The 26,418-nt window shown below is 37.8% G+C and overlaps 1 protein-coding gene across 1 annotated transcript in view; it reads left to right on the top strand.

Annotated features, from left to right (window-relative positions):
• Window positions 1-26,418, top strand: part of Kynu (kynureninase) — a 119,999-nt gene that overhangs the window by 20,924 nt on the left and 72,657 nt on the right. Inside the window, exons 3-4 of the mRNA XM_057755465.1 lie at window positions 8,358-8,478; window positions 17,072-17,154. Of these exons, the coding sequence (XP_057611448.1) occupies window positions 8,358-8,478; window positions 17,072-17,154 (204 nt within the window). The remainder of the gene's footprint in view (window positions 1-8,357; window positions 8,479-17,071; window positions 17,155-26,418) is intronic.

The following is a 26,418-nucleotide window of genomic DNA, read 5'->3' as shown; positions in this document are numbered from 1 at the left end:
CTCCCCATTGTGCGATGAGATAACAGACTTTCCTCCTTCAGCTTAACTTTGGTACTTGACCCCTGACCTGCCTCCAAACACTTGTTCTCATCTTGCTCAGCCTTTAGCAATCACGAACAGACACTGACGTTGACATTTTTCGACATCGAGATAAAAGAACGTGTAGTATTTCTCTTTCTCTGTCTGCCTTTTCTTGTGACTTGACTGAAGTTGGAATTGTTAAATAATTATAAGGGTCATTGTTTTAAACTAGGTCCTACCTTGGACCAAGACTGAAATTCAGTTACAGACATCCACACTTAAGTTTGATGGAGTTTGGCACCAACAAGGGGAAACTAAGCTATTTATCAGGCCTTCTAAAAGAACAAGAGAAATGGGCTATAAGAGTCAAATGTGCCAAATGGGCAGCTTCAATCACTGAGAAAAACAGGAGTTACCTTAATCCTCTGCACCCTGTAATATGTAATCCTTTACAAACAGCCTGGAGGAACCTGTGTTAACAAAGTCATTAGTTTCCTTTATTTTGCCCCAGTCTTACAAGGAAAGTAATTTTTAAATTATCAGTCATCTGGTTCTTCTGTTTGTATTTCCTTCTGTCTTTCTGCACCTATAAAACCAACTTTTTATTGATTAGGTTGTCATTTGGTTCTTCAGTTGTTTTTATTTCCATTTGTTTTGTTTGTGTTTTAGCTAGATCCTCATAACATAGTCTCAGCCTGGTGTTAAATTCTCAATTCTTTTTCTGACAGCCAAGTCTAGGGCTTGGTCACTGGAACATGAATTCCATGTTATACAGTGAAATAGTACTTGACACTAGATTTACAAATAAAGTCAAATAATATCTTTTAAATAAGTTTCAGTCATTTTGTTTTCCAATAAATTATATCCACTAAATCATGAAGTAAATAAGGATCAAAGTGATGGGCATTTTTTATCAATTAACTGGTTGCTCAGATTTGTAATAGTGGATTTCCATAACCTCACACTCCAAATAACCCAACTGTCATCATGGCCAAATAAGGAGACTTCCAGAATAAACCCAAACTTTTTTCTTAAGTCTAACTTAATAAAATTATATAGAGAAAGCTGAAATTCTTAAATGTATTTGTGGTGAGCGCTCTGGGTTGAAGTGTGTCCTTTCAAAATCCATGCTGAGTATCAGTGAGATGGCTCAGAAACTGGATCCACTGGTCTCAAGTCGCATGATCTGAGGTCAGTACCTAGATATTACATGGAAGAAGGAGAAATGGCCTCCTCGATGTTGTCCTCTGATCTCCACATACATGTAAAAGAATGAAAATGCATGTGAAATAAATGTTATTTTAAAAAGGAATCAAGTTAAGCTGTCCCTAATCTGCCATGACTCTATTTTTATGAAAAGAGAAATCAGGATACAGATTTACAGGATATAAACTGAGGGCTGTACATGAAGAGAGCCATATACCAGACAAGAGTAGAGATTTAGAAGCGGTCCTTCCTCCCAGGCTGCGAAGGAATTAATGCAGATGACTTCTGATGTTGGCTTCTAGCCTCCATTGCCAGGAGACAATAAACTTCTCTGTGGGAAGTCTCCTCATTTGTAAAGTATTCTTAGAAAAGAACTGCCCTATTCCTATATTTTGGAAATAAATACAGAGGACTTATAACACTAATGCAAAGTGTTCCAGTTGCAACATATTGTAGATACTTGGAAGATAAAGAAATTAAGAACATATCAGGATTTCAAAGGGATCTAGAGAGAAACTCAGCAACACCTCTTTTATTCTTTTAAGCAGACCCTCAGGAAATCAGGGCCACAGTTCTTGTCTTAGGTGTTCTCTATAGGTTCTTCCACACTGATCGAAGAAGAAAAAGCACTGCAGTAGAGATGGTGTCATCAACAGGGCCTGGTTCACAATATGCAGTGTTTCACTTTGTGTAGAGCAAGAGTATTATGTACTGTTCTGTCTACTTGAGGTTGGCAAAACAAAAGCAGCAAATGGTCAAAACCTGAATACAGATCATCAAGGCTCCAGATCAATAAGTCTTTCAAAGCAGATCTAAATAGTATGGCCTAAAGGAAAAGACTGAGGTATCTCCTTTACTTCTTCCCCCTTCCAGTGAGAGTGAGGCCAATTCAAAAAAATTTTTTCTTCTGATGGAGTAGAAAGAAAAATTTAAAAGATAAGCACAAAAAAAATGCCCAATGAATCAATCACTTCAGGTCTTAAGAGTTAGCCAACTTTGAGGTATCTGCTAAGATGGCATATATTAGTCACAGTTCACTTTAAAAGTAGTTTATAATAGCTCATTCAGGTGTGGGGGAAAACAAAACCAAAAAAATGATAAAGAAAAAAAAAGCAATAGCGATGATCAAACTCAGTGACATAAATGGACACTCTTAACTCCAAGAAAAGAGGTTGGTCAGTGCCATCATTTCTATGATAACTGGTTGAGCAGAGCATCAAATTAAACATATATTGAAATAAAAGAAGTTGTCATAGTTGAAAAAAATCCCAAAGAACATTAACAGCTGCTCTGCATCAATACTAACTTCATTTTGGAAGAAAGAAAAAATATACCTCAAAATAGCATACTGTGTATGTGTTTGTGTGTGTGTGTGTGTGTGTATGTTGGGAGGAATCTCTCTCCTTAGTCCATCTTAGTTCATGAATAAGAAGCATTAAACAGGTTATCTAATATGCTCACAGGATGTCAAGTTGTGAAGAACTGGGAGTCGCGCACTAAGGACTTGGAATTATATCTGTACCCAGACCTACATTCTCAGGAGTTGCTCCTAGATATAACAGGGGATATAAAAGATGTAAATGTATTTTAGGAAGTTTTACATATGGACCCCCAACTAGAATTTAAGAGTGGAAAATTGATAGTAATGATTGGCATGACATTAGCAACAATTGATAGGACAATCTTGAGAATGAAAAGCAATGAGTCGTGGGTGACTTGAGGCCCAGCAACTAATGTTCTATCCAAGAGGATCTGGCTTGCACAGATACAGAATAACCTCTAGAAACCCAAGGAACACATAAATATCCTATGATTCCAAAACAGTTTGGAAACACTATGTTCAACCTATTTTCCTTTCTTTTCATTTAGTATGGGAAGAGTAGCTCTGTTGTAACAAAGAACAAGGATTAGAACAAGAAGAAAAATAGAAGCTATTTTTGGTTCACATGATCATAATATTAATGAATATAAATGGAGGTGGAGCTTTCCCTTTGTCCCTGCTGCACAGTCACAAATAAACACACAAAAGCTCATATTAATTACATAATGTTTTGCCCATAGCTCAGGCATATTACTAACTAGTTCTTACAACTTAAATTAACCCATTTCTATTAATCTATATTTTGCAACATGACTTGTGGATTTACCTGTCCTCCTGCATCTTGCTTCCCCTGAGACTGACTCATCTCTGCCTCTTCAACTCCTATTTTCTTTCTCTTTGTATCTGCAGTTTCACTTTCTTACCTAGCCTCATGCTGCCTTGCTGTAGGCCAAATCAGCTTTTTTAATCAACCAATGAGAGGAATATATATTCACAGCACAAAAGATTATCCCACAGCAAATAGACATGCTGAAATCGGTACAGCTTCTATCTGAAAACTTTATGAACACCCATACCGTCATTTTATTGATACTGTTTGATGCCATGTCCTTCACGACTACACAGATGCTGTTTCTCATGGTAAGATCCTGAGAAGTTTTGTACAATAAATTATGTGTGAACATAGAGAAGTTTCTTTCTCAACTCATGTCTCAATGCTCCTCAAATTACTGACCTTGTGTTCTGTCCCCAAGTAAATAAATCTTTCTGGAAATATTAAGAAAAGGAAGGGAGAGTGGGAGAGAGAAAGAGAGAGAAAGAGAGAGAGAGAGAGAGAGAGAGAGAGAGAGAGAGAACTGTGATACTCTGATGAGGGTTGAACCTGCAGGTAATATCTTCCAGGTGAATAAATGACTCACTGATGAAATTTGCTTAAAGGGCAGTAATGTCATAAAAATAAAATGAAATTCACTTTTAGTTTTTCTATATGATCTGACTATAAAATAAATTAGAGTTAAGGGATGGGAGATCATGTTATAAATATTGCTTGATAGTAAAGTCCTTGGTTAACATGTACAAGGCCTTGGATTCAATTCCCAGGACACTACAAGGAAAGAAGAAAGTTAGTTCAATTTGAAGAAGAAGATTATTTTATTTTGTACAGTTCAAAAGTCATTAATATTCTGCTCTCGGTCAGATTATTGGAATGGATATTATTTCATCTCGAAAGCAGGATCAAATTCCCTAGCATAAGATTTGATAGCAGATTTTGTCACCTTTATTTTGGAATCCCCCCACCCCCACTCTGTCTGTAAGCTTTGAAGGGCCCTCTATCTACAAATAACTCTTCTCTCCGCTGCATTCCTCTCCCAGTCCCTAAGCCATTGGTCACAGGGCTCAGTGACAGGAGATCTTTCTCCCAATCCATCTCCTCCCCAGTCCCCAAACATACTCAGGGGAGGGACCTTCTTTAAAAAAAATTATTTATTTGGCATCCTAGCTGAACTTTCCCCTCCCTCCTCTCCTCCCAGTTCCTCCCCCATGCCCTCTTCTGTTCCCACCCCCTCAGGGAGACACCTTCTTAATGTCTGCAGTTATATAACTTAAAATTTTTCTCACAGTGACAAAATATCTGGGAAAAGTGACTTCAAGAAGATTCACTCTCTGCTCGGATTTTAAAAGGTTCCAATGCACGATTAACCTCTTGACCATGCTGAGGGAGGACATCATTGTAAATGGCATGGAGAAATAAGGGTACTGACCTAATGTTGCCCTGGAAACAGACAAAGAGACAGGGAGAAACTGGAACAAGGCATAGCCTCCAAAACACGACCCAATTACTACTTCCCTAAGCTTGCTTTCCACATCTGAAGTTTCCACCATGTCCCGAAATAACACCACCAGCAAGGCTCAAAGGCTAACACATGAACCCAGGAACATTTCCTAAACACACCTTAAAATCCTACCCCTGACCCTCAAGGCACGTGTCCATCTCATAAGGCAAAACAAGTTTAGTATATCTCTAGGACTCTTCAATGCCTCCACAGCTGCAGCAACTTTCTAAAGCTCAAATCCAAATTCTCCTGAAACTAAAGACAAACTCTTAACAGTGAACTCCATTAAAATGATAAAAGGGGTTGCGGTGAGGGGCGGGGGGGGGGGGGGGGGCTGTATTCCTCCAAGGTACAACAACCTTCAGTGCATATTTCTATTCTCAAAGAGAAAAAAAGGTCGCAGGGTTTATAGATAGGAGGGATGGACCAAGGTTAAGACCAAAACTCAAGAGGGGAAGGCTTAATGAATATAGCTATCAGAAGACATGACTGCATACCCATAATTCCTGCACTTTGGACGTGGAAGCAGGGTAATTGGGGCTTTGAGACCAACCTAGGCTACATAGTTAGACTACCCACTTTGCTCCTTCCAAAAAAGGTTAATAATTGTGCATCCAGTTTTCAGGATTAGTAGTGTTAATTCAAAACTCCAAGAGTGTGAGTGGTCTTGTCCCTATAGACATTGCTACCTACAAGCTGCACTCTGCTTGGCTTCTGTCTCAGCTAGATCCAAAACAGCTTTGCTTGGCAAAAATTCAACTTTTCTGGAATCGCTAACTTCCTGGAGTCTCTGTTGTGTCCTTAGCTTCTAACTTTGCCTTGCCAAATATTTCTCACTGAGATCTTGGCTCTCTTCTACAGTGCCCGGCCTCCTAGGTTTTCTTTTAAAGTCTGGATGGAAGCTTACATTACCCTGTAATTCTTGCTTTTTATGTGCTTGCAAAACCAACACCTCCTAGATGGTAACAAACTCAGCCTCCAGCTCAAGCAGTCACCCTCTTTTGAACACCCACACACACCTCATTTAAACCATGGCTCAGTTATTTCAGAATACTTGGGCAGCTAATCCTGAGAAAACACTTCCCTAGGCTATCCAGTGTGAGCAGTGTTTTCTCAAGGGAGTCTTTCAAATGAGTTTATAAGCTCACTCTTTGACCACGGTGTGCTTTGCTTAGTCCTCAAGTACCTTCAACGTATCTTCTCTGTTATTCCAGTCCAACTTAATTGCCCTCTTGTTAATGATGCCAACCTCTTTAGCATTCTGTGGGGCTCATTCTTTTGTATGCTCTTCTCTGGGAAAATGCTAAACTTGTCTACCATTTCTATTCTTTCTGCTGTGTGGTCCTAATTCTCATTGTACATTGATTAAAAACATCCAGTAATATCCATGCTAATCCAGAGTTCCAAACTGCTCCCACTCACCCACCACCAAGTTTCAGCTTCAATGTATAAGTAACATTGACACCTGTTTTGTTGTGTCAGGTTCAAAAGATGCAGCAAGGAGATTCAGTAGTTGAGAAGAGAAAATTATTTACAGTCATTTTTTACTTATTTGTTTGTTGTATTTATTTTTATATTTCGCTAGTCGTGATGGCACATGCCTTTATTCCAGCACTCAAGAGGCAGAGGCAGGCAGATCTCTGTGAGTTCAATACCAGCCTGGTCTATGGAGAGAGTAACAGAACACAGAGAAACCATGTCTCAAGCAAGCAAGCAAATAAACAAACAGACAAAAATTATTTCTCACAGATCAAAGTGTTGTCAGACCTGGTGTGTGGAAGGCCCCTGTCCTACACAGAAGACTCCTCATTGGGTGTTCCCAGGATGGAAAGGACTGGACTTTTTTTAAAGGCAAAGCCCTTCTGATGCACAATGCCCCCTTTCTGATGCACAATGCTTCCAAAGTCTTCATTTCCTAATACCATCAGTTTGGGAAGTTGTATTTCAACTGATGAGTTTTGAGGGGATCCAAGCATTCAGAACATAGCATATTTGGACGTTTTCTATGTATTTCTACATATGATTCACATTTTTGACAGTAGAATAATGTGCCTGTCTCCCTGAGGCAATTCTTTACGATGTAATATATTTGACAAATTATAATTAAAAACATGGAGTAATTCACTCGCTGAGTAAACAGTGTTTCCTCAGATGCTCTAGTGTAGACACTATCTCAGCTTATCTTTCTCAATAGCCACCCTCAAATCTCAGGTGATACCTCAAAGGTTTATTTGGTTCTCTAGGAATGACCAAGCTAAATAGCTGCCATCCAGCAGGTCCCACAGTCCCCGTGGCCCAGGACAACAGGCTTGCTCCTTGCAGAGATGCTCTGTTCATTAGACTCTCGAGGATATATCTACAGCATGTCTCAGCAGTTGTGGTGCTAGAGGGAAGGTAGGCTCTGGATGACCTCCCTTTGCTGAGAAAAGAATCCAGCTTAGAAATGACATGGCATTCCTGCTCACAGTTGACTTGCCTGGATCAGTCTTGTGTGCCCTACTCAGTCACAAGAGGGCAGGAAGTATGTTGTCATGGGATGCCCGGAAGACAAGAGACTCAAAAGCATTTGGCAAAGAACCCCAATCTTTTCCTTACTAAGAACCGATGTGTCCTCGTGTTGAAGCTGTCTTAAGTCTTGGGGATAACTATGCCTTATTGCTACCCCTAAAACAGGCATGAGTGCTAATCCATCCTGTTGGGCTACATCCTCTGACTCAGCCATGCTATAGACCACATGCGGAGATTGCAGGCAAATGTGAGGCTATTGGCAACTTAAGTATGAATTCAATAAAGTTTTTGATGCTGGTCTTTGTATTTCTTTGGTCCTAGGGATTGAAGCTAGTAGCCATTATTATTAATGTATTCTTTTCTCCATGGTCTTAAACGAGACTTAAACATAGGAATTGTTTGTTTATTTCTGGCAATCAAGGCTAAAACCTGAAATGGAAAGTACAGCAAAGTTTTGGTCTAGCTGAAGGAGAAAAAGACATATTTGTGCAATCTTTAGTTTATGATGTTTGTACTATACATGTGTATATATCTAGACACATCATAAGATAGATAATTCCAATAGCAGTATAATGACACCCATTAATTCAGAGTGTACTTTGCCTAAATTGTGGAAAGCTAACACAATTAGACAGGCAATCATATTTCCTGTAGAAAAAATGTTCTTAAATCTTCCTAAAGCCTTTGGCTATTTGTGATTGGAAATGGTTGCTAATTTAGATTTCTTCCTGTAGCACAATAGCTGTGAGAGATCTCCATGTCATCTCTGTGGGTTTAAGTTATGTTTTAATGTAAAATACAAAAGGTTAATTACTGTTCAGAACCTGATGCTTCTGTGGGAGTAACTGCAAGTTATTTATTATCCTTCCTCCAGTTAATTATGTTAATTGTGGCAGATTTACAATGTCAAGTGCAAGAATGTTAATTAATTTAATAAGCACACTTTTTTGTACTTTCTTCTGTTTCAGTTGATCCATCTTTAGTGAATAAGGATGAAAATGCCATCTATTTATTGGGAAATTCTCTTGGCCTTCAACCAAAAATGGTTAAAACATACCTGGAAGAAGAGTTAGATAAGTGGGCCAAAATGTAAGTACCATGTTTCAAAGTATAATTCTGTATCTGACAGAAGAATTTTGAAAATTACAAAAGGTGTCTGAGTTGGGCAAGTTATGCACCTGGCATTTTAGGATAAAGGAAAACCTAAGAGACCATAATTATCAATATTAGTATATTTTGAGGAAATAATTTAGGGTCAGACTAGGGCCAAATGGCAAATTTATGATGGAGGGAGAGGAACACAACATAGTTAAGCATTTGATCCTCTTTCCTACATCTGAATCAGTGTAGCCATTTCATTTCCCATGCTTAATGACCAGCAAAGAAGTTAATTTACAATTTTGAGTGTTTTATGATTTATTCATGGCTAAGTTAACAACATAAAAATATGGAATCCAGGCTTGTTAAGGTGACATTAGGTTAGGGTCACATGTGATCATGCATATACAGAGTGAGATGTATTGTCTGATCTTAGCATTTTAAAGCTCCTACCATTTCCTCTTGTGTAGACAGTTTAAAGACTTTCTACTCCCAGGCTTGCTATATATGAATTCTTACAAGAGCACCGTTTTCTCCCTAGAGCTCTATGTATTCCTGTAGTCTTCTGATGACTAACCCTTCCTCTTTCCTCCCTTCCTGAGCCCTCTTCTGTAAACTAGCCTTCCCAACCATACGTTACCTCTGCCAAATGTCACTATATTACAAACACATCTCTTTAAACATTTAAAGCTTTTTCATTAACACCCTACAGTTATGCATATTGATGAGTGTATCACTGTGTTATTTTTATATATGTTTATAATATGTACAGTCAACTCAAGGTAATTGAGGTTCCCATCTAGTTATCACACTTTATTGTGAATTATGATTCCATCCGTTTTATAAAACACCAGAATTTATTACTTCTGTCTAACTGAGTTCAGATACCCATTTTTAACCCTCTACAATTTCCACTTGGGGAGACAACTTAGAGACATCGATTTTCATTACTTTCCTGTTCTTAGGAAAATAATCTGCTTTTATGTATCTTTTCTTTCCATAGTAATTACTTATAAAACTGAAGTGAGATATATTTGTTAAGTATTGCATTTTTTTGTCTTATTCCTGAAATGTAAACATTTAAGTATTTTAAACAGCCCCAAAATATTTTTAAATGTTTTCTCTGATCATTTGAAAACAACAACAACAAAAAAAAATCATTATGGAAATGAGTCCCGCTCAATGATCAGAAAACATTTCAGAAAGATGAAGTCACATTAAATACAAATTCAGGAGTAGGCCATTTGGCGCTCATAAAATTTCATGTTTCATAGCCTTTCCACCTTCTTTGTGCTCTGTCATTGTGGGAGCCCTTTGGTTCTCACCCCTAAGTGAGGACGGCTGCCGTGACTCTCAGGTAGCACTGCAGAGTCCTCAGTTTTCATGGTTAAGAATGAGGGCTCTCAAATTAATGCAGGGATAGTGTGGAATGCTTATATAATTTATTAAGCATGTGATAATTTCATCTGCCCAGGCTTTTATGTGGAAGTTTCAAAATACACATCACCACATTTGAAAGCATTTTGGGCTAGCAGGTTTTAGTATTTAATAAACGAGGGTCACAGTTAATAAAAATGGCTGATACTCACGTTGGTCCTTCATGTTTGAGAGCGTCGTTAAATGGGATGATTTTGCACTTTTGAAAGTGTCTTTCCCCTTGAATACTCAGGCAGCCAGGCTCTGCATTTGTAGGCTCTAGGTATTTAAAAGCTGCTGCCCTGCTGACCCATTCATTCCCCATCACACCTCCAACCAGGGAGGGACTGGCTCAGGATGGTGGGGATGTTAAAATTCTGTGTCAGGAAGCTGCCTGTCTCTCAGAGCATCATCCATTGTTGCATTGTGCTTTCATATTTTACTTTGTGAATGCAGACAAAGCCAGAGCCCTAGTTAAATTCTCCTATTGCTCATTAGACAAATGACTCGCAGAGGACTGCACTTGAAGGCTGAAGGCAATGAAAACTAAATCGAAGGCCTTTTCTAGGCAAAAAAGATCCGCCCACTTTTGCTTTGATTGCCTTATGTGCCCTTTCTCTCAGCCCTGGAGACCCTGGCAACCGTGGGGCCCTGCTAGCTCCTAAATAGCTGCAGGGTTTCAGATGTGCAGTTATTCTTCCTTTCCTTCCTCCCTTGCTCACATATCTTTGATCCAAAAACAGTTTTTATTTGTTTTTTGTTCCCAAAATATTCAATTTGAAGCCCTACTCCTAGCCTTTTCCGTATAAGACTCTGTAGGAAAGAATCTTTTTTTTCTTATCAACTTAGTTCCAAACTTTCTGACAGCCTGAGAGATTCTTGAAAGAAGGCAGGTTGGACAAGCACACAGGAAGGTTTCTTACCAGAGTAACTGGTTGAAAAGCTGTGTGTGAGGGATAGCCGTAGTGGTTCATGGGAAACAGGAGGCACTGAGGGATCTTGCACAGCTGTGCTGAAGTTAGTAAGTATTCTGGGATGGATGCTTCCAGGAAGAACATTAGGTAACTGACTTTGTCTTTCTGAGTTTGAGTCTGTGATAGCCTTACCTTAAGGAGCCTTTTACTCAAGTTCAGCTGGTTTTTATTGTTTGTTTCGTTGACTTCTTTTTGTTTGTTTGTTTTAGCCTTACCTTAAGGAGCCTTTTACTCAAGTTCAGCTGGTTTTTATTGTTTGTTTCTTTGACTTTGTTTGTTTGTTTTTAAGTTGCTCTGTGTGCACACATTGTGGTAGGCTGTCTTTTCCTTTCTCTTTCTGAGGACTGTTGTGGTTTCTATGCTAATCTCGTTGTGGCATTTATCTCTAGGTCTGGGACTCCCCGGTAGTGTGGTAAGCTTTTAAGGGATGCAATGTTGCTCTCGCTGCATCCTCCAGACCCATTTCTGCTGTGAGGCTCAAGCCACGTCTGTGCCTCTTTCATTTGCCCAACAGAAGATTCTCAGTCAAAAAGAGCTACAAGCTTCGTTATTTATTTTCCTTTTGAAAATTAAAATATAAGGTGATGTTTTACTCTGGAAACTTCATATAGAGTTTAGTTTCGTTGATCCCCTTTTCTTCACTTACCTCCCCTGACCTCCTGTTCTTGAGCTCCTGTCATTCCTTGCACAACAATTCCCTCTTACCTGTCAAAGTTTATGTATTCTCTTACTCTAGTCTACACCCAAACATGTTATCCGCTATACAATCCCATTTCTACTTTCGTGAACTACAGCCACATTCGTGTTCATATATGGTCTCATATGATAGAGACACTATTTCTCTTTCTGAGTCTGAGCAATTTCATATAATATAATGATTTCTAGATTCCTCATTTTAATAAAAATTTCAAAATCTCATTTTCTTTAAAGCCGAGTAAAGTTCCTTTGTATCTATGTACCACATTTTTGTTATCTTTATCTCTTGATAGAAATCGAGCATAGATTTCTACGGCATAACAGTGAACAATGAACACAGATATACAAGTATCTCTATACATGCTGCGTGGTCCATTAGAGTAGTCCATAAATGGTATTGAGATGGTAAGAAGTGGGAGGTCTTTGAATTCTGTGGATGCTTTCTCGCTTGCCTCAGGTGGGCTTTGATGCAGAAGTTAGAGTGCCAGAAACTCATGGTTGCACGGAATGTCTATTGAGTCAGTGGCTTGCAAATTTTAAAAATGGAATTCACAGAGCTCAGAGGGCGACTTTTAGATACGTGTTCGATGGTAAGGAGTTTAGGGTAAAAAAGGGTCAACATCCTATACTACAGGAGTGCGGGAGCCCGTATATCATTCAGCTGCTACTCTGTAAGTTTCGAAGGGGCTCAAACAGAAAGAGGGCAGGATGAGGCAGCTAAGAGAGGGTGCACTGCTCAGTGAGTCCCACGGGCCTCCTCTCAATTTCAGCAGAGCTGCTCATTTAGGAAGAGAGAGAAGGAAAAACCAGACCAGGAGCCAGAATTTCTTGGGATTTCTGACCTCTGGCTAGGACAGCACCAAGGACAAGATTAAGAACCATTTGCTTTCAACATCCCAGTCCCTAAAATCCACCCAGTCAGTTTCTATCTCCCATCTCCCATTCTTCTCGTATAACTGGTTATACAGTAGCTCTACTTTTAGGTTTTTAAGGAACTTCTATATTGATTTACATAGTGACTGTTCCAATGCCGACTTTTCAGCAGGGAATAAAGATTCTTTCCCCCTACTTCTTTTCAGGCATTAATTGTCATTTATTTTCTTTATGATGGCCATTCTGACTGAATGAGATGAAATTTCAAAGTAGTTTTAATTTGTATTTCCTTGATAGTAAAACAGTATTTTAAATATTTGTGGGCTTCTTGTGTTTGTTCTTGAGAACTGTCCAGTTCACTGCCCTATTTATTGATTAGCAGATTTCGGTGGGTTAATTTTGTGGGTTGTTTAACTTTGTAGTTCATTGAGTATTCTAGATATAAATACTGTGTCTAAAGTTTAACTGATAAATACCTTTTGCAATTCATTTTGGAGCCTGTCATGAGGACTAATAGTTTCTTTTGCTATGAAAGTTTCAAATTTACTGAATAATCTAATATAAATTAGACTAATATAAATAGTCTAATAAGAATTAGATGACCAATATAAATAGTCTAATATGAATGAGGAACTGTTTTTAAAGGTTGCAGCCTTAAGAAGGTTGTTCAGGAACCAGTAGTTCAAGTGCTGCCCCTCTTAATACAGACACTGATGATTTATTTTTTAACTTATTACTTCTGAAGAATTATATCTAGTCTCTACTTGTACACAAAGAATTTCTTCTATAATTTCTATTTATTTAAAAGATTTGTATCCTCCCCCACCAAAGTTTAATAGGAGCTTTGATCTTTTAGAAAACAATCTCTTTATTGTTATTTTATAATTTGATTTTCATTTATGAAATTTCTAAAGTAGATATGATCATTTAAAATTTAGTTTAATTTAATGTATGTGCTCTCTCAAATGAAATTATTTAGGCAATTCTATCATTTTGAAATAGGAAAGTTGTAACATAAATAAACTCACTTGCTATGTAATAATTATCAGCATAAAGTTTCTACAGTCCTGAATGTTATATCACGAACCTAGTGTCCCATCACTCAGCATGCTGAAGCAGGAGAATTGAGTATCTGAGGATACTCTTAGATATAGAGCAAGATATTGTCTCAAAATAAATGAAGAAAGATATCCTATAATAATAAGAATTAATAATGTTCTTCAACACCATGAGCAAGGATAGGCTATCTGCTTACAAGATTTGGGGGACTGTTTTATATTAAATATTTACTAATGGTCTGTGTGGTGGTTTGAAAGAAAATGGCCACCAAAAGGAATGGTGCGCTTAGAAGGTGTGGCCTTGTTAGAGAAAATAAATCACTGTGTGGGTGGGCTTTGAGGTCTCTGTTGCTCAAGTTTCACTCAGTATGACAGGAAATCAACGTCCTGTTGCCTGCAAGATGTAGGACTCAGCTCCTCCAGCAGCGCATTTGCCCACATGCTACCACGCTCCCTACCACGATGATAATGAACTGATCCTCTAAAACTGTAAGAAAGCCCTCTCAGTTAAATGTTTTCCTTATAAGAGTTGCCATGGTCATACTGTCTCTTCAGAGCAACAGAAGAAACCCTAAGACAGATTGCATTATTTTAAAGAGAGCAATATGTTAATTATCATAATGATAAACTTCAGTTAGAAGGCAAAAAAAAAATCATCAATCCTGAGTATATTGTACACTGAGAAACATGCATTGCATCCCAAAGACAGAACCTAGAGTCATAGTATTTAAGTCATCTGCATTCTCAAATTGGCTAGATAGATGTTGTCTTCTGCTTTTCACATGAGTAATACCTGCTATGGTTATTCTATCATAGGGACTTTTGCAAAAAAAAAAAAATTGACAGTTTGGGTAAAATTAGTTAAAAAAGAAAAGTCCCAATCATTTATACTTCAAGAACATTCCAGCTGGCTGACCAAATGATTTACATGGCAATGCGTTTGTGGATAGTGCAGTGATGAAGTAGACCGGGGAAGTTTTCATCTGAAGCACCTATAACAGCTTTTATTCAGTTATGAATTTCTTCCTTTAAATGAAAAGGAACACATGAATAAGAAAATACCGATTTCAGCATTGTTGTTAGCTAGTCATCGATTAGGCCATAGATAAGCCTTCATTAAGAAAGGCTCTGGAAATTGACTTATTTGCTGACAGGGAAAGCTTTCTAAAATAGGCCCGCTTCTCATTTCGGGGGATGGGTAAAATATGGTCCTATTTTAAAGGGAATCCAAGTTTCTATTAACTACTTAATTAGATGTTCTATCCTCTAATTTCACGAGCAAATATTGCTCATAGCCACCTTACAAAACACCTCACTCCTGGTAATGATTAATATTGTGGCATGGGTTAACTCTTCGTATTTCTTTCTCAACATTTGTAAAGGAATGCAGCTGTCTTAGGCTTATTTTAAGCAACTTTGAAGGAAAGCATTCTAGCATCTTTCTTAACTCTAACACGCATGTTTATAACCACACTTTAATCTACATCAGTTCTTCCTAATGACAGGACACTTTACTTTGGGTTTATTTGGATAAAATGTTCTAAACACATTTCACTGCCCCAGGCTAGTGGCTTGACAAAATGAGGAAGTAGTCTTAGTGTGTAATATTTTAAAGAGAGGGAGATGCCAAAAGCCTTGGAGGGAGAAACATATCCCTAAAGATTATTACCATGGTGTCTACCAGAGTGAGAAGTAGGTGGCATAATATTCTGAGATATAAATTCTCTGAGGCAGAACATAGAATTTTACTACCTCGATGTAATAAGATATATTGTGCCATCAGCAAAGGCCAGGGAGCTCTATGTGATTAAAATAAAAAAGGATCCGAGTATCTGCCTTTAACTACCATTTAATGATAACGATTTTTGTCTTTAACATTTATATTGGGAGTCCAGAGAGGCAAGCTGCAGGCTATCTAATAATAATATGAATAATAATAACTAGCAATTGAATTGCCCTTTCCTTCCTCCTAGTTCCTAGCAGCCTATGTTTATTCACACAGAAAGACCTCCTCCTTCATCTCGGTTTATATGATAATGGAAATATTAGCTTAAAGATTCCTGTTATGTACCACATGTTGGTGAAGGCAGTTTAGCATTCAATTTACATTACAGGAGATGAGTCAGCAAGGGAATATTGTGTATCCATCTCTTTTATATGCTATCTCATTTACTCTTCCTGCCAACCCTTTAAAGAACATATCGTCACTCTTTTATTTACCTTTATAGATGTGGAAAATTAGCCCCTGGAAGCGCCTAATAAAGGAGGTTTCCCTCCAGGAGAGACCTGAAGTGGACTCATACTATATGATAAAAAGCCAACTGTCCAACATTTAGAATGCAATTTTTTTGTTGTTGTTTTTGGTAGCATGGGATCAAATGTGAAGGCATCCCCATTCACTATAGGTTAATTAAAGAATTTCAATAGGTGGACATAAATCTTGACTTCCCGTAGAATAGAAAGCACGTGCAGTAGTCTTATTTCCTAGTCTACAAGGCACCAAGCTAAGACCAACCCATTTCAGAGTTATGGAGAGCATGAGCAGTCAACGGCCCTCTAGATGCTCCTACAAATGCTTTGATTCCATCTCCTCTGCATTTTCATGGGTATTATTCTTCCTCATTTGATGGAAATTTCTTGATACTGAAGCACTCTTTTGTATTTTCTGATTTCACCTTAAAAAAAAGCTGCTAAAAATTTGCTACAATAATAAAATTGAGCTGGAATATGAAAGGTCAATATGTAGTAAAAGATAGGGACATGGAGTGTTGGTTATGATTATTAAATTTTGCTATTTGTATAAAATATTATCACAGGTATATTTTATATATTTTTATCTTGTTAATAGATTTTGGCCTCCAGAAATAAAATAGGATATGTAGAGATACTGCTGTAGGCTCTAAGTGCATAAGTAGAGTGTCCCAACAGTCTTAAAAATTTCAAAATAAAGGAAAAAAACAGTAGCTTAGGCTAGAAAATGGTTTAAAAGATCAAATATTGCATGCATAATCTTCCATCCACAACAGTAAAAAATTATAAGCAATAAAACAATGATAATTCTTAATCATGTACCACTTTTTGATTTAAAAAAAACTCGACTTTAACATGATTGGTTAAACCTGGCAAAGGTACTTGTGTTGGTTACCTGCCTTGTCACTGTGTCAACTGCCTAAGAAGAATGAACTTTAAGAGGCCAGACTGGTTATAAGTCACGGTTTGAGGATGCAGGCCATCAGAGCAGGGAACACGAGACAGTGACTGCAGCTTTCATCTCCTGTGACAGGAACACCAGGCTGTTGGTCACATCTGGGCACATTAGGAAACAAAGCAGGACTGGCCTGTGAACCTCATGTTTACCCCTGAATTTCCTTCTTCCTCCTGCCAAGCTCAACCTCCTAAAGGTTCTATTACCTCACAAAACAGGACCAGCAACTTAAAAACACATGTTCTGTTACCTGAGCCAGTGCAAGTCATGTTACCACTAGACTAAAACATTATTACCTGCTAATTTGATAACAAAATCGGCCACCACCACACAAAAATGTTTATGTCCCTTTTCAATTTCAGGGGAGCCTATGGTCATGATTTCGGCAAACGTCCTTGGATTACAGGGGATGAGACTATTGTAGGCCTTATGAAGGACATTGTGGGTAAGTACAAAACACAGTGAATATTTTTCCAAAAGAATTCTGAAGATATAATTTAGTTTTAAAAGTAAAAACATCCTGATTTTCTAAGTTAATCAAAAGTAAAAAGAAAATGTACCTTCAATATTATTATCCAAAAGTTTTTATGAAGAATATAATATCAATATACAATGTACAAGAATAAATATCTGTTATTTTTAGCTCTTTCAAGTATCTATCCGTTTATTTAATTCTTTATTTTGTGTTACTGGGGATGTGTCGAGTTCCTCACTCAAAATATCAAATATTGTCCACTAAATTGCACCCAGACCACGTAGGTCTGTGCTTGTTTTTAACACAGTCTTCCTCGGCAACCCAGGCTACCTCAGAATACTTGCCTTGATCTCTTGTGTGCTGAGATTATAGACTTATCCAGCTTCTTGTATGCTTTGAAACCCCTATTTATTACCTTCTATAAGGAAAAGCACATTTTATTAATCTATAATCAAGTAATTAAAATATATTATAATGTTATTACATGATAAACATTATTTTTATTAATAAATACATTTAGTGTAAAACACTAGAAGGACTGTTTCAGATTTAGACACACCCAGTTGAAGAAACCAAGGAGATGTTGTGGTGGTCTTGAGTTTATGGCTAATAAGGCTATATACTATGATCCCATCCTAAACTTGATTAGCTTTACTAAGAAACAAATGGACAATATTTTATTGGTGTGTGTGTGTGTGTGTGTTCATGTGCATGTATGTATGTTAGAATAAAACTGATCCTCGAAGCTCACATATTTGAATGTTTTGTTCCTAACTAGTGAACTGTTAAAGAAGGTTTAGGAGGTGTGGCCTTGTTGGAGTAAGTTTGATCTTATTAGAGAAGCTGTGTCATTGGGTGGTGGGCTTTGAGGTTTCGAAAGTATATGCCATGCCCCATCCCTCTCTGGCTCTTGCCAGGATGTAAGCTTTCAGTAACTGCTCCAGTACCTGTCTGCCACCATGATCCCTGCCAAGGTGGTGATGGACTCATCTTCGGAAACTGTAAGCAAACCCTGATTCAGCGTTTTCCTTTGCATGTGCATTGGTCATGAGATTTCATAATAGCAATAGAATAGTAACTAAGTCTCTCTCTCTCTCTCTCTCTCTCTCTCTCTCTCTCTCTCTCTCTCTCTCTCTCTCATGTATACATGAGTAAATGTGTCTGCAGAGGCTAGAAGAGCCCTCAATTTCCCTAGAGCTGGAGTTCCAGGCAGTTGTGAGCTATCCAACATGGGTACTGAGAATGCATCCTAGGTATTTTGTAATGCCTTTAATTATGGAATCATCCATTCATCCCTGAAACTTTAACTGTAATATGATTGGTGGTTGGTGCTATTTTGTGGCATAATGAGTTTCCACAATTATTTTGTATTCTATTGGTAGAATTCATGATATTTTAGATAGTAAATTAACTTTTTATTTCATTGGCTTAAATATTTGGCATTGGGTGAAATTTATAACAGCTTGTTACACTTTTCCAATTTTTGAATGCTATATGAAAACATTTGATGTACTTTTGGAAATACCCAGTTTTCAAGTAAGTGGTTTTGAAAAATCTCACACCCTTATCAGAAAGCATAAAACCATCTTTATTTTTGTGTCATTTGATTCTGGGCAAGTAATTTGATGATTCAATCTGCATGGATGACCAGTGGAATTAGAGAAGAGAAGTAAGACTCAAATGCAGAAAGGCTTATGGCAAACCCCTAAAATGTAAGAAATAAAATATCTTCTCAAAAAATAATGTATGGTTCTTTGTTAGAAATCCCAAGGCTGTAGTGAGGAAGAAACAAAAACAAAAATGTCCCTGGCTTTCTCCTGGCTACAAAACAAAATTAATATGCATATGACCACTAAAAACACGAGAAAGCCCAGTACTTATCGCTGTGACTTGTGCTATCACCAGAACTAAGTTTTTAGTTGACCAAGTACCAGACATATGCATGGAAATACATTTAACCTGAATTATCACTCAGGAATTATTTAAGGAACTGGAAAATATGCAAACTCTCAATGAACAAAATTAAAATCCAAAACAAATGATGTCCACGCTATTTGGAGAATCTATTAGCAGAATGACAATTGCTAATTGCTTTTGTACAAATAAACAAAAACAAATAAAATGCGATAAATCAAATTTTTAATGGAAAAACAAACAAATGACAACCCTTTCATTATGTTGGTAATTATCTTTCAAAGGTTTGGAAATTACTCAGTCAATCAAATGGGGGAGTTTGCATGAAGATAGGAATAAAAGAAATCTATTGAGAGACTGTATACACTGTATACAAATGACCCTCTTACCCTGTATGAGGCCTTCAGGCGCCTCCTATATCACACTGCTAGAGAAGACTGAGGGTTGGAAAGCAGGGGAAAAGCAGACCCAATGAGAGGAATAGCATGCATGTCAGTCAGTCCAGGCTTACATAATAAAGTGTTCAAGATGGAGAGGCTTTAGAAGACACCTTTTTTCTCTTTGATACCGACAGCCCTGATCTCAAAGCCAGCAGGCTCTCTTCCTAGTTTGCACAAGGCAATTTCATATTTTCCCCCAGTGGCCTTTCTTTCCTTTGAGAAAGCTAGTCATACCTGAATAAGACCTTACCCATCCGGCCTCAATTATTCTTAATTAGCACAGGGGATTGGGGCTTCACCATATGGGAAGACACATTTAACCTAAAACATATAAATGGAAGTATACTCTTCTTAGCAGCCAGAAATCACCAGGACACTGTGCCTTCTCTGTGCTTTTAACCTAAAGGCTCAAAGAGGAGGCTGTTCCCCTGCCCAGCAACTCAGTGGGACCACCTTACTACAGACTGCACCATATGTTTAATAATCATCTTCTACATTGTAAACTATGTCACTATGCTATTTGCTACAAAATTTGTAACTCTGATAAAAAAGAAAAGGTGTGAGCAAAAGTAACCTTACTTCATTCCAATTTTATTAAGTTCCTAATATGTGAATTTCTATTGATTTAATGTGGGGGTGTTATGGAATCTGAATATTGAGTGCACACTGAAAATATTATCTCCGATGGCACAGAAAGATGACAAGAACAATATAAGCAAATGTGCTTTCGGGGCACAAAAGGAATTGGCTCAGAGACTGAAATCTGCATTAAGAGCTGTTCAAAAGACGCTGTAGTGTGTGTGCAACCTGGATTCTGAGATCTGAAACCCAATAGCCCAGAATGCCAAAGAGCATCCAAGCTCAGGAAGGCTAGAAGTACAAGATCTCTGGCTCCTCCAGGAAGTTTTCTAGGATCAGCAATCTTGATCTGTTAGAAATTCCTGTGCATGACAAGGAAAGAAGCTCACAATCTCTACTATGAGTAGTAGTTCCGTTTCAGAAAACCATTTGTATTGGTTGAAATTTCTAACAGATTAAAAAAAGAAAACCTACAAATAAAGGCTTATATTAATTCAACATGAGATTTGTGTTTCTTTAGTTGTAGAATGTGCATTGTGTGTGTGTCTCTCTCTCTTTGTGTAATAATAGTTTTTTTTTTTTCAGATAATAATTTCATTCTAATCATGTTACTTTGTGTCTAGTATTTATCATCCTCAAAATACAGGCTAGGAAAGTCATAAGATGATATTATTTAATGAGATTTATTTATAAAGCCAGTAAACTCTACATAATTTTCCTGTGACCGTGGCGCACGCCTTTAATCCCAGCACTTGGGAGGCAGAGGCAGGCGGATCTCTGTGAGTTCGAGACCAGCCTGGTCTACAAGAGCTAGTTCCAGGACAGGCTCCAAAACCACAGAGAAACCCTGTCTCGAAAAAACCAAAAAAAAAAAAAAAAAAAAAAAAGTTTATAGGGCTATTGCAACTCATTAAATGCACAAGCATTCGGGAGGCAGAGGCAGGCGGATCTCTGTGAGTTCGAGGCCAGCCTGGTCTACAAGAGCTAGTTCCAGGACAGGAACCAAAGCTACATAGAAACCCTGTCTTGAAAAATTAAATAAATAAATAAATAAATGCACAGGCATTTTGTTGCTCAATTAGTACATGCATTTCACGTTAATAAAGAAAATTTCAAAGCAGTTACCTTCTACCGTTATTAGTAAGGAAAGAAAGGGACTGTAGATGTTCAGCTTATTTATAAAACTAAATTGTCTGACCATTTTTAAATTTGAAAAAAACTACATTAATTAACCTTTGCTCTGTGAAGGTTTATCTAGTTTGTAAATTACATAAAGTGTCATGTAATTCATGTTCTGATGCATTTCTAATCCTGGAAACCAGTCCTGACATTGAGACTATGTTAATAGTCATTTGATTAAATTCTGACACCAGTGTCCCAGAGTTAGTTCACATTCCACAGGTTCAGAGTTTGATCCCTCTCTGGTGCCCCAACTTGTGACACTTGCCATAGGTCCCTACTTGGAGATGACTATCTGTATGTTGGGATTTTCACAATTAACTCTTTGGCTGTGATAACATGACAGCAATTTACAGAGCATGAGGTGCACTTTCCATATTCTAACCTGCTGATTTGAAAGGACACAACCCAGCAAAACAGTAAGGAAGCTCAAGGCCACGTGGGAGGGTTGCCATGAAGCCTGTTTAAGTTTACTATGCTCTCGCTCTCAGTGCTCAGTCTGCTCTGGGGCCTGGTATGCAATCACTGCCCCAACAAGATTTCTTTTTCTTTTTCTTTTTTTTTTTGGTTTTTCTAGACAGAGTTTCTCTGTGGTTTTTGGAGCCTGTCCTGGAACTAGCTCTTGTAGACCAGGCTGGTCTCGAACTCACAGAGATCCGCCTGCCTCTGCCTCCCAAGTGCTGGGATTAAAGGCATGTGCCACCCACCGCCCAGCTGCCCCAACAAGAGGTAGTAGGTGAGATGACAAGGTCTCTCCCAACTTCATCTAAGTCACAGCTGGGAGTAAAGAGACAAACATATCAGACATTTCTTCTTCTATTTGAGAATTTTTATTTGGATGTTGTATTAAATTAAAGATGCTTTGATTTTCAATGTAAAAACGGATATAAAAGATAATTATTTTTGACATATCAAAAGTCTATATAAAATTTCCCAAGCCCTTAAATCTTATATAAAAATTATTATAGAGTTAAATAATTAGTTTTCTACTGTAACTCATAATGTGACCAGTGAAATATCCCTAGAATTGCTTTATTGTATACAGAAAATAAATATATAATTTTTATAAAAGTGAATTATAAGCAGTATTCTTAAAACCTAATTTTAAAATTTAAATCAATGTCATACTCTAAACTATTTCTAAAATTATATGTAATAGAGAAATATTTATCCCCTGATATAATTTAAGAAACCAATTTATTTATTTAGTATATATGCAATATTCTGCCTGCATGACAGAAGAGGGAACCAGATCTTATTACAGATGGTTGTGAGCCACCAATGAGATTGCTGTGAATTGAACTCAGGACCTCTGGAAGAGCAACTAGTGCTCTTAATCAGTGAACCATCTCTCTAGCCTGTGAAGCAAACCCACAAAGACAACTGACCTGAGCTGGTGGGAGCTCATGGACTCTGGATGAACAACTAGGGAGCCAGCATGGGACCCACCTAGGCCCTCTACATCTGGGTGACAGCTGAGTAGCTTGGTTTTTTTGTGGGGGCTCTAGTGGTGGAACCAGGACCTGTTCCTCATGCATGAGATGGCTCCTTGGAACTTATTCCCTATGGTGGGATGCCTTATTCAGCCTTGATGCAAGAGGGAGGAGCTTTGTCCTGCCTCTGCTTTATGTGGCTTGCTTTGTTGATTCCCATGGGAGGACTTACCCCATCTAAGTGGAGATGGAGAAGGAGTGCGTGGATGGGGGATATGGGGAAAGTGGGGGAGAAGGGAAGGAGGGAGGTGAACTGTGGTTGGTATGTAAAACAAATTTTAAAAAATGAAAATCAATTCAATGCTTGCATTAGTATCAATAGTACTTTTTTGATTTTTTTGATAATGTGAAAGAACAAAATTAACAAAATCTTCATTGGCTTTATTTCTGCTTTAGAATTGGGTAGCATTTCCCTGAAGTAGATGTTGTATGACAATAACAAATATCTATTCACCCTCAGTAAGGGAACGTACAAAAGACTAAAGGGACAGTATCAACAAAGTCCAATTTGGTGACCTAATGAGCTTATTGGGATTACTTACACACGGGTGGCTGTATCAGTGACAGCCCACCACAGTAGAGGCAGTGGCTCACAAGAGCTGAAACCTTAGAGTAGCAAGTATGCTCTCCTCAGTAATTCTTCCTGCCTATTAATCTAAGGGGGGGGGGCATTGGGGATCTGGTAAATTGTAGGGACTTTTCTGGCACCTATAAGTTGCCCCATTAGGTCCTCAACTTTTCTTGAGTGTTTCCCAAATTTGAAGGAACTTCCCTCAGGGATGGAATGTTTGAATTCAGAGGAAATTGTTGCAGGGACTTGGGAACTTAACTCAGTAACAGAGTGCTTGTCCAGCAAGATCTAGGCCCTGGGTTCAGTCACTAACCTCAGAAACAAGCAAACCAGGGGAACTGTTACACAATTCCCTATGAGTTTAGGAAAGGAGTGTGGCTTTATCCATATAAAAGAACCAAAGGAAAACCCAAGACAGAAAGCGGAGACAGACAACTTAGTTTTCTTTCAAGGAAGGACAGGGAGACACATTGTTTACATCAGGTATCTGTGGGTTACATGTCCTGTGAAGGAACTAAGGCACAGGGAACAATAGTGCGCCAATTAAAAGTGGCCCATTTGGAACTCTGATTAACTCTCTGGTCCTGGTTTTAAAGGTTAGGTAAGAAACTGGTTTCTCTTGGCTGACTTGAAATGAGAAAGTGATTTTATTTTTGTTTCTGACCTTTTTTATGGAAACACAATGTGAGGGTTTTGATTTAATCAATGGCTTTATATTTTACAGTTTTTTTTTATTGTGTTTGTCGAGGAAAAACCACACAGAATTTCCTTTTACCTTGGTTACAAAGTGTTTCCAAGAGGAAAAAATATATACAAATTGAAAGTAACAACTTCAGAATATTGTTTCTTCTATACATATTACATATTCTACTGCATTATTCTCTCTCTCTCTCTCATGTGTGCATGTATGTAGTGTGTACATATCCTCAGATGGGACTCAGAACCTTGCATATAATAGCAGACAAGCACTCTATTACTTACTCTATTTCATTTCCAGCTTTATTGCAAATTTTGTTATCCTTTATGTTGTATATTAAAAACTTCAAACTGTCTTTAGAAAATGGTATGACTTAAAATCATAAAATAATGTAAAAAAAATGAAGTGTAACAGAAGTCAGATTACTTTTCATTGCTAACTATGTCACAAGCAGACAGAGTTGTCTTATTCTGATCATTGTTGGATCTTCTAGTTACTTGAAAGTGTAGTCTTTAACTTAGCATAAGACTCTTCAAAAGCAAGCAATAAGAGGGCAGTGGTGGTTATTATGTATGCACATTGATATGTAGAGTGAACAGGAAGAGAAAGAGAGCGAACAGCCATATTTATTCAGACATAAAAAATTTTAATTTTAGATATGAAGAAAACCTATTAATAAAACATTTTATATAGAGCCAACAATTCCACAGCACATGGAACATGGAGTAGCTTTCCCTTATAATTAATGTCATATTATCAAGATGCTAGAAATAGATGTGCTGGAGAAGATTATCAGGATCATTATTAAGTCTACTTCCCCTGGATACAGAAAGATCACCAAGGGCCAGATGCAAGCATTTGATCTTTTTAAAATGTAAAATTAATCTCTTTCCTTTCTGTAACTTGTGGTTGAGCATAAGAGGGGCAATGATCCACGGGTGATCTACTTCAACCCTCTCAGATCCTCTTCCATGCCCTGGCCATCTCTAGGGGCCCTAGGAATTTGTAACTAGACAAATATCCTTGGGGCTTTGCCTAATTATAGTCCTGACATCAATTGCACAATAGCATTTGCATGTGCTTAATAAAGAAGAGGAAGGATGATATGACAGTATGAGTGGACTCTCTTACCAGACGGTAAACAGCTTGGGGTCTCAGCTTGCTATACTTTGAAATTATTTTGGGATTAGAGAGACAAAGAAGGAAACTGGTTATGAACCTGGCTCTTCCATATTTGATTTATAGGGAATGTCTTACAAATGGTGCTTCCAAATGTAATTCTGAACAACAACAAAAACCCTTATTTGTGAGACTTTGAGTTAGTTCTATTTGAATATCAGTTTCCATATTTATATAAAGAAGGAAACCCATAATCGGTTCCTCATCTCATTGCTAAGAAGGCTGTGTGAAATAATACAAGTTGCAGATTTCAAACTGTCGGCGCACTTCCTGAACAGAGCCTGTGATGTTTCCACTCACTGTAGACTCCCAGGAACGGCCGTTGAGACAATTCTGAAATTAAAAAGCATGAGCGCATAGTAATGGCCCCATAAATATTACCTTGCTAGAATTCAATGTGAGAAGGCAGTGCTTGTATTTAGCTTCCAAAAACAAGCAGGAAACACTCATATCTGATGAAGCAACTCCTATTTTGACATTTAGTAAAGAAAATCACAGGTGGTCCCCTAAGGGGAAGAGCCTTCCAAATCTTAAGCTTTCAGGAAGCTTCAAAAAACTGTGTTCTGAATAATTTTAGGTCATGATGTTTCCTTATTAATTCAAAGAAGGCTCTTAGGACAGGAAGGGGAACAAGGAGAGGCAACTTGAAAGAGTTTCATTTAACATTAACAATTTATCTCTTAGATAATATTGAAATATTGTAGGAGAACATTTTTTCAGAGGTACAACTTGAACCCATGAGGTCAATTAGGTAAACTTCCTTTTGAAAATAAAGTAAAAATTAGTTCCGTTGGCATTGCTGTGATGTTAAGAATAAATTATTCTTAAGTGCCTCTAGTTATACTCACAGTAAACATTTCTGTTAGTGTTTCAAGACTTTAATTCTAGTATGCCTCCTGGGTGTACCTGAGTATGCACATTTGCAACTTAAATAAATGGATCCTGTCTTTGGGCAGGACTCAGCAGTAGGTTAGGGTGGCATTCAGTGAAGTGCTCTGGTGAATTTCATATGCAATAGTCAGTGTTGGGATAATTATGTGAGAATAAGTAATCATTCAAAGTAGTGAGGGGGTGTTGGCAAAAAATTGGTTAGAGAATGAGCATGCTCTCAAAAGTGAGGGAGAAATGCCAAGAGAAAGCCAGGATTGGTTCAGAACAGTGCATCTGGGGTGGCTATTTTGT

The sequence above is a fragment of the Chionomys nivalis genome, chromosome 22 (assembly GCF_950005125.1).
Source record: "Chionomys nivalis chromosome 22, mChiNiv1.1, whole genome shotgun sequence".
Taxonomy (NCBI): domain Eukaryota; kingdom Metazoa; phylum Chordata; class Mammalia; order Rodentia; family Cricetidae; genus Chionomys; species Chionomys nivalis.
The sequence above is the reverse complement of the archived record's forward strand: the minus strand, read 5'-3'. Positions and strand labels throughout refer to the sequence as shown.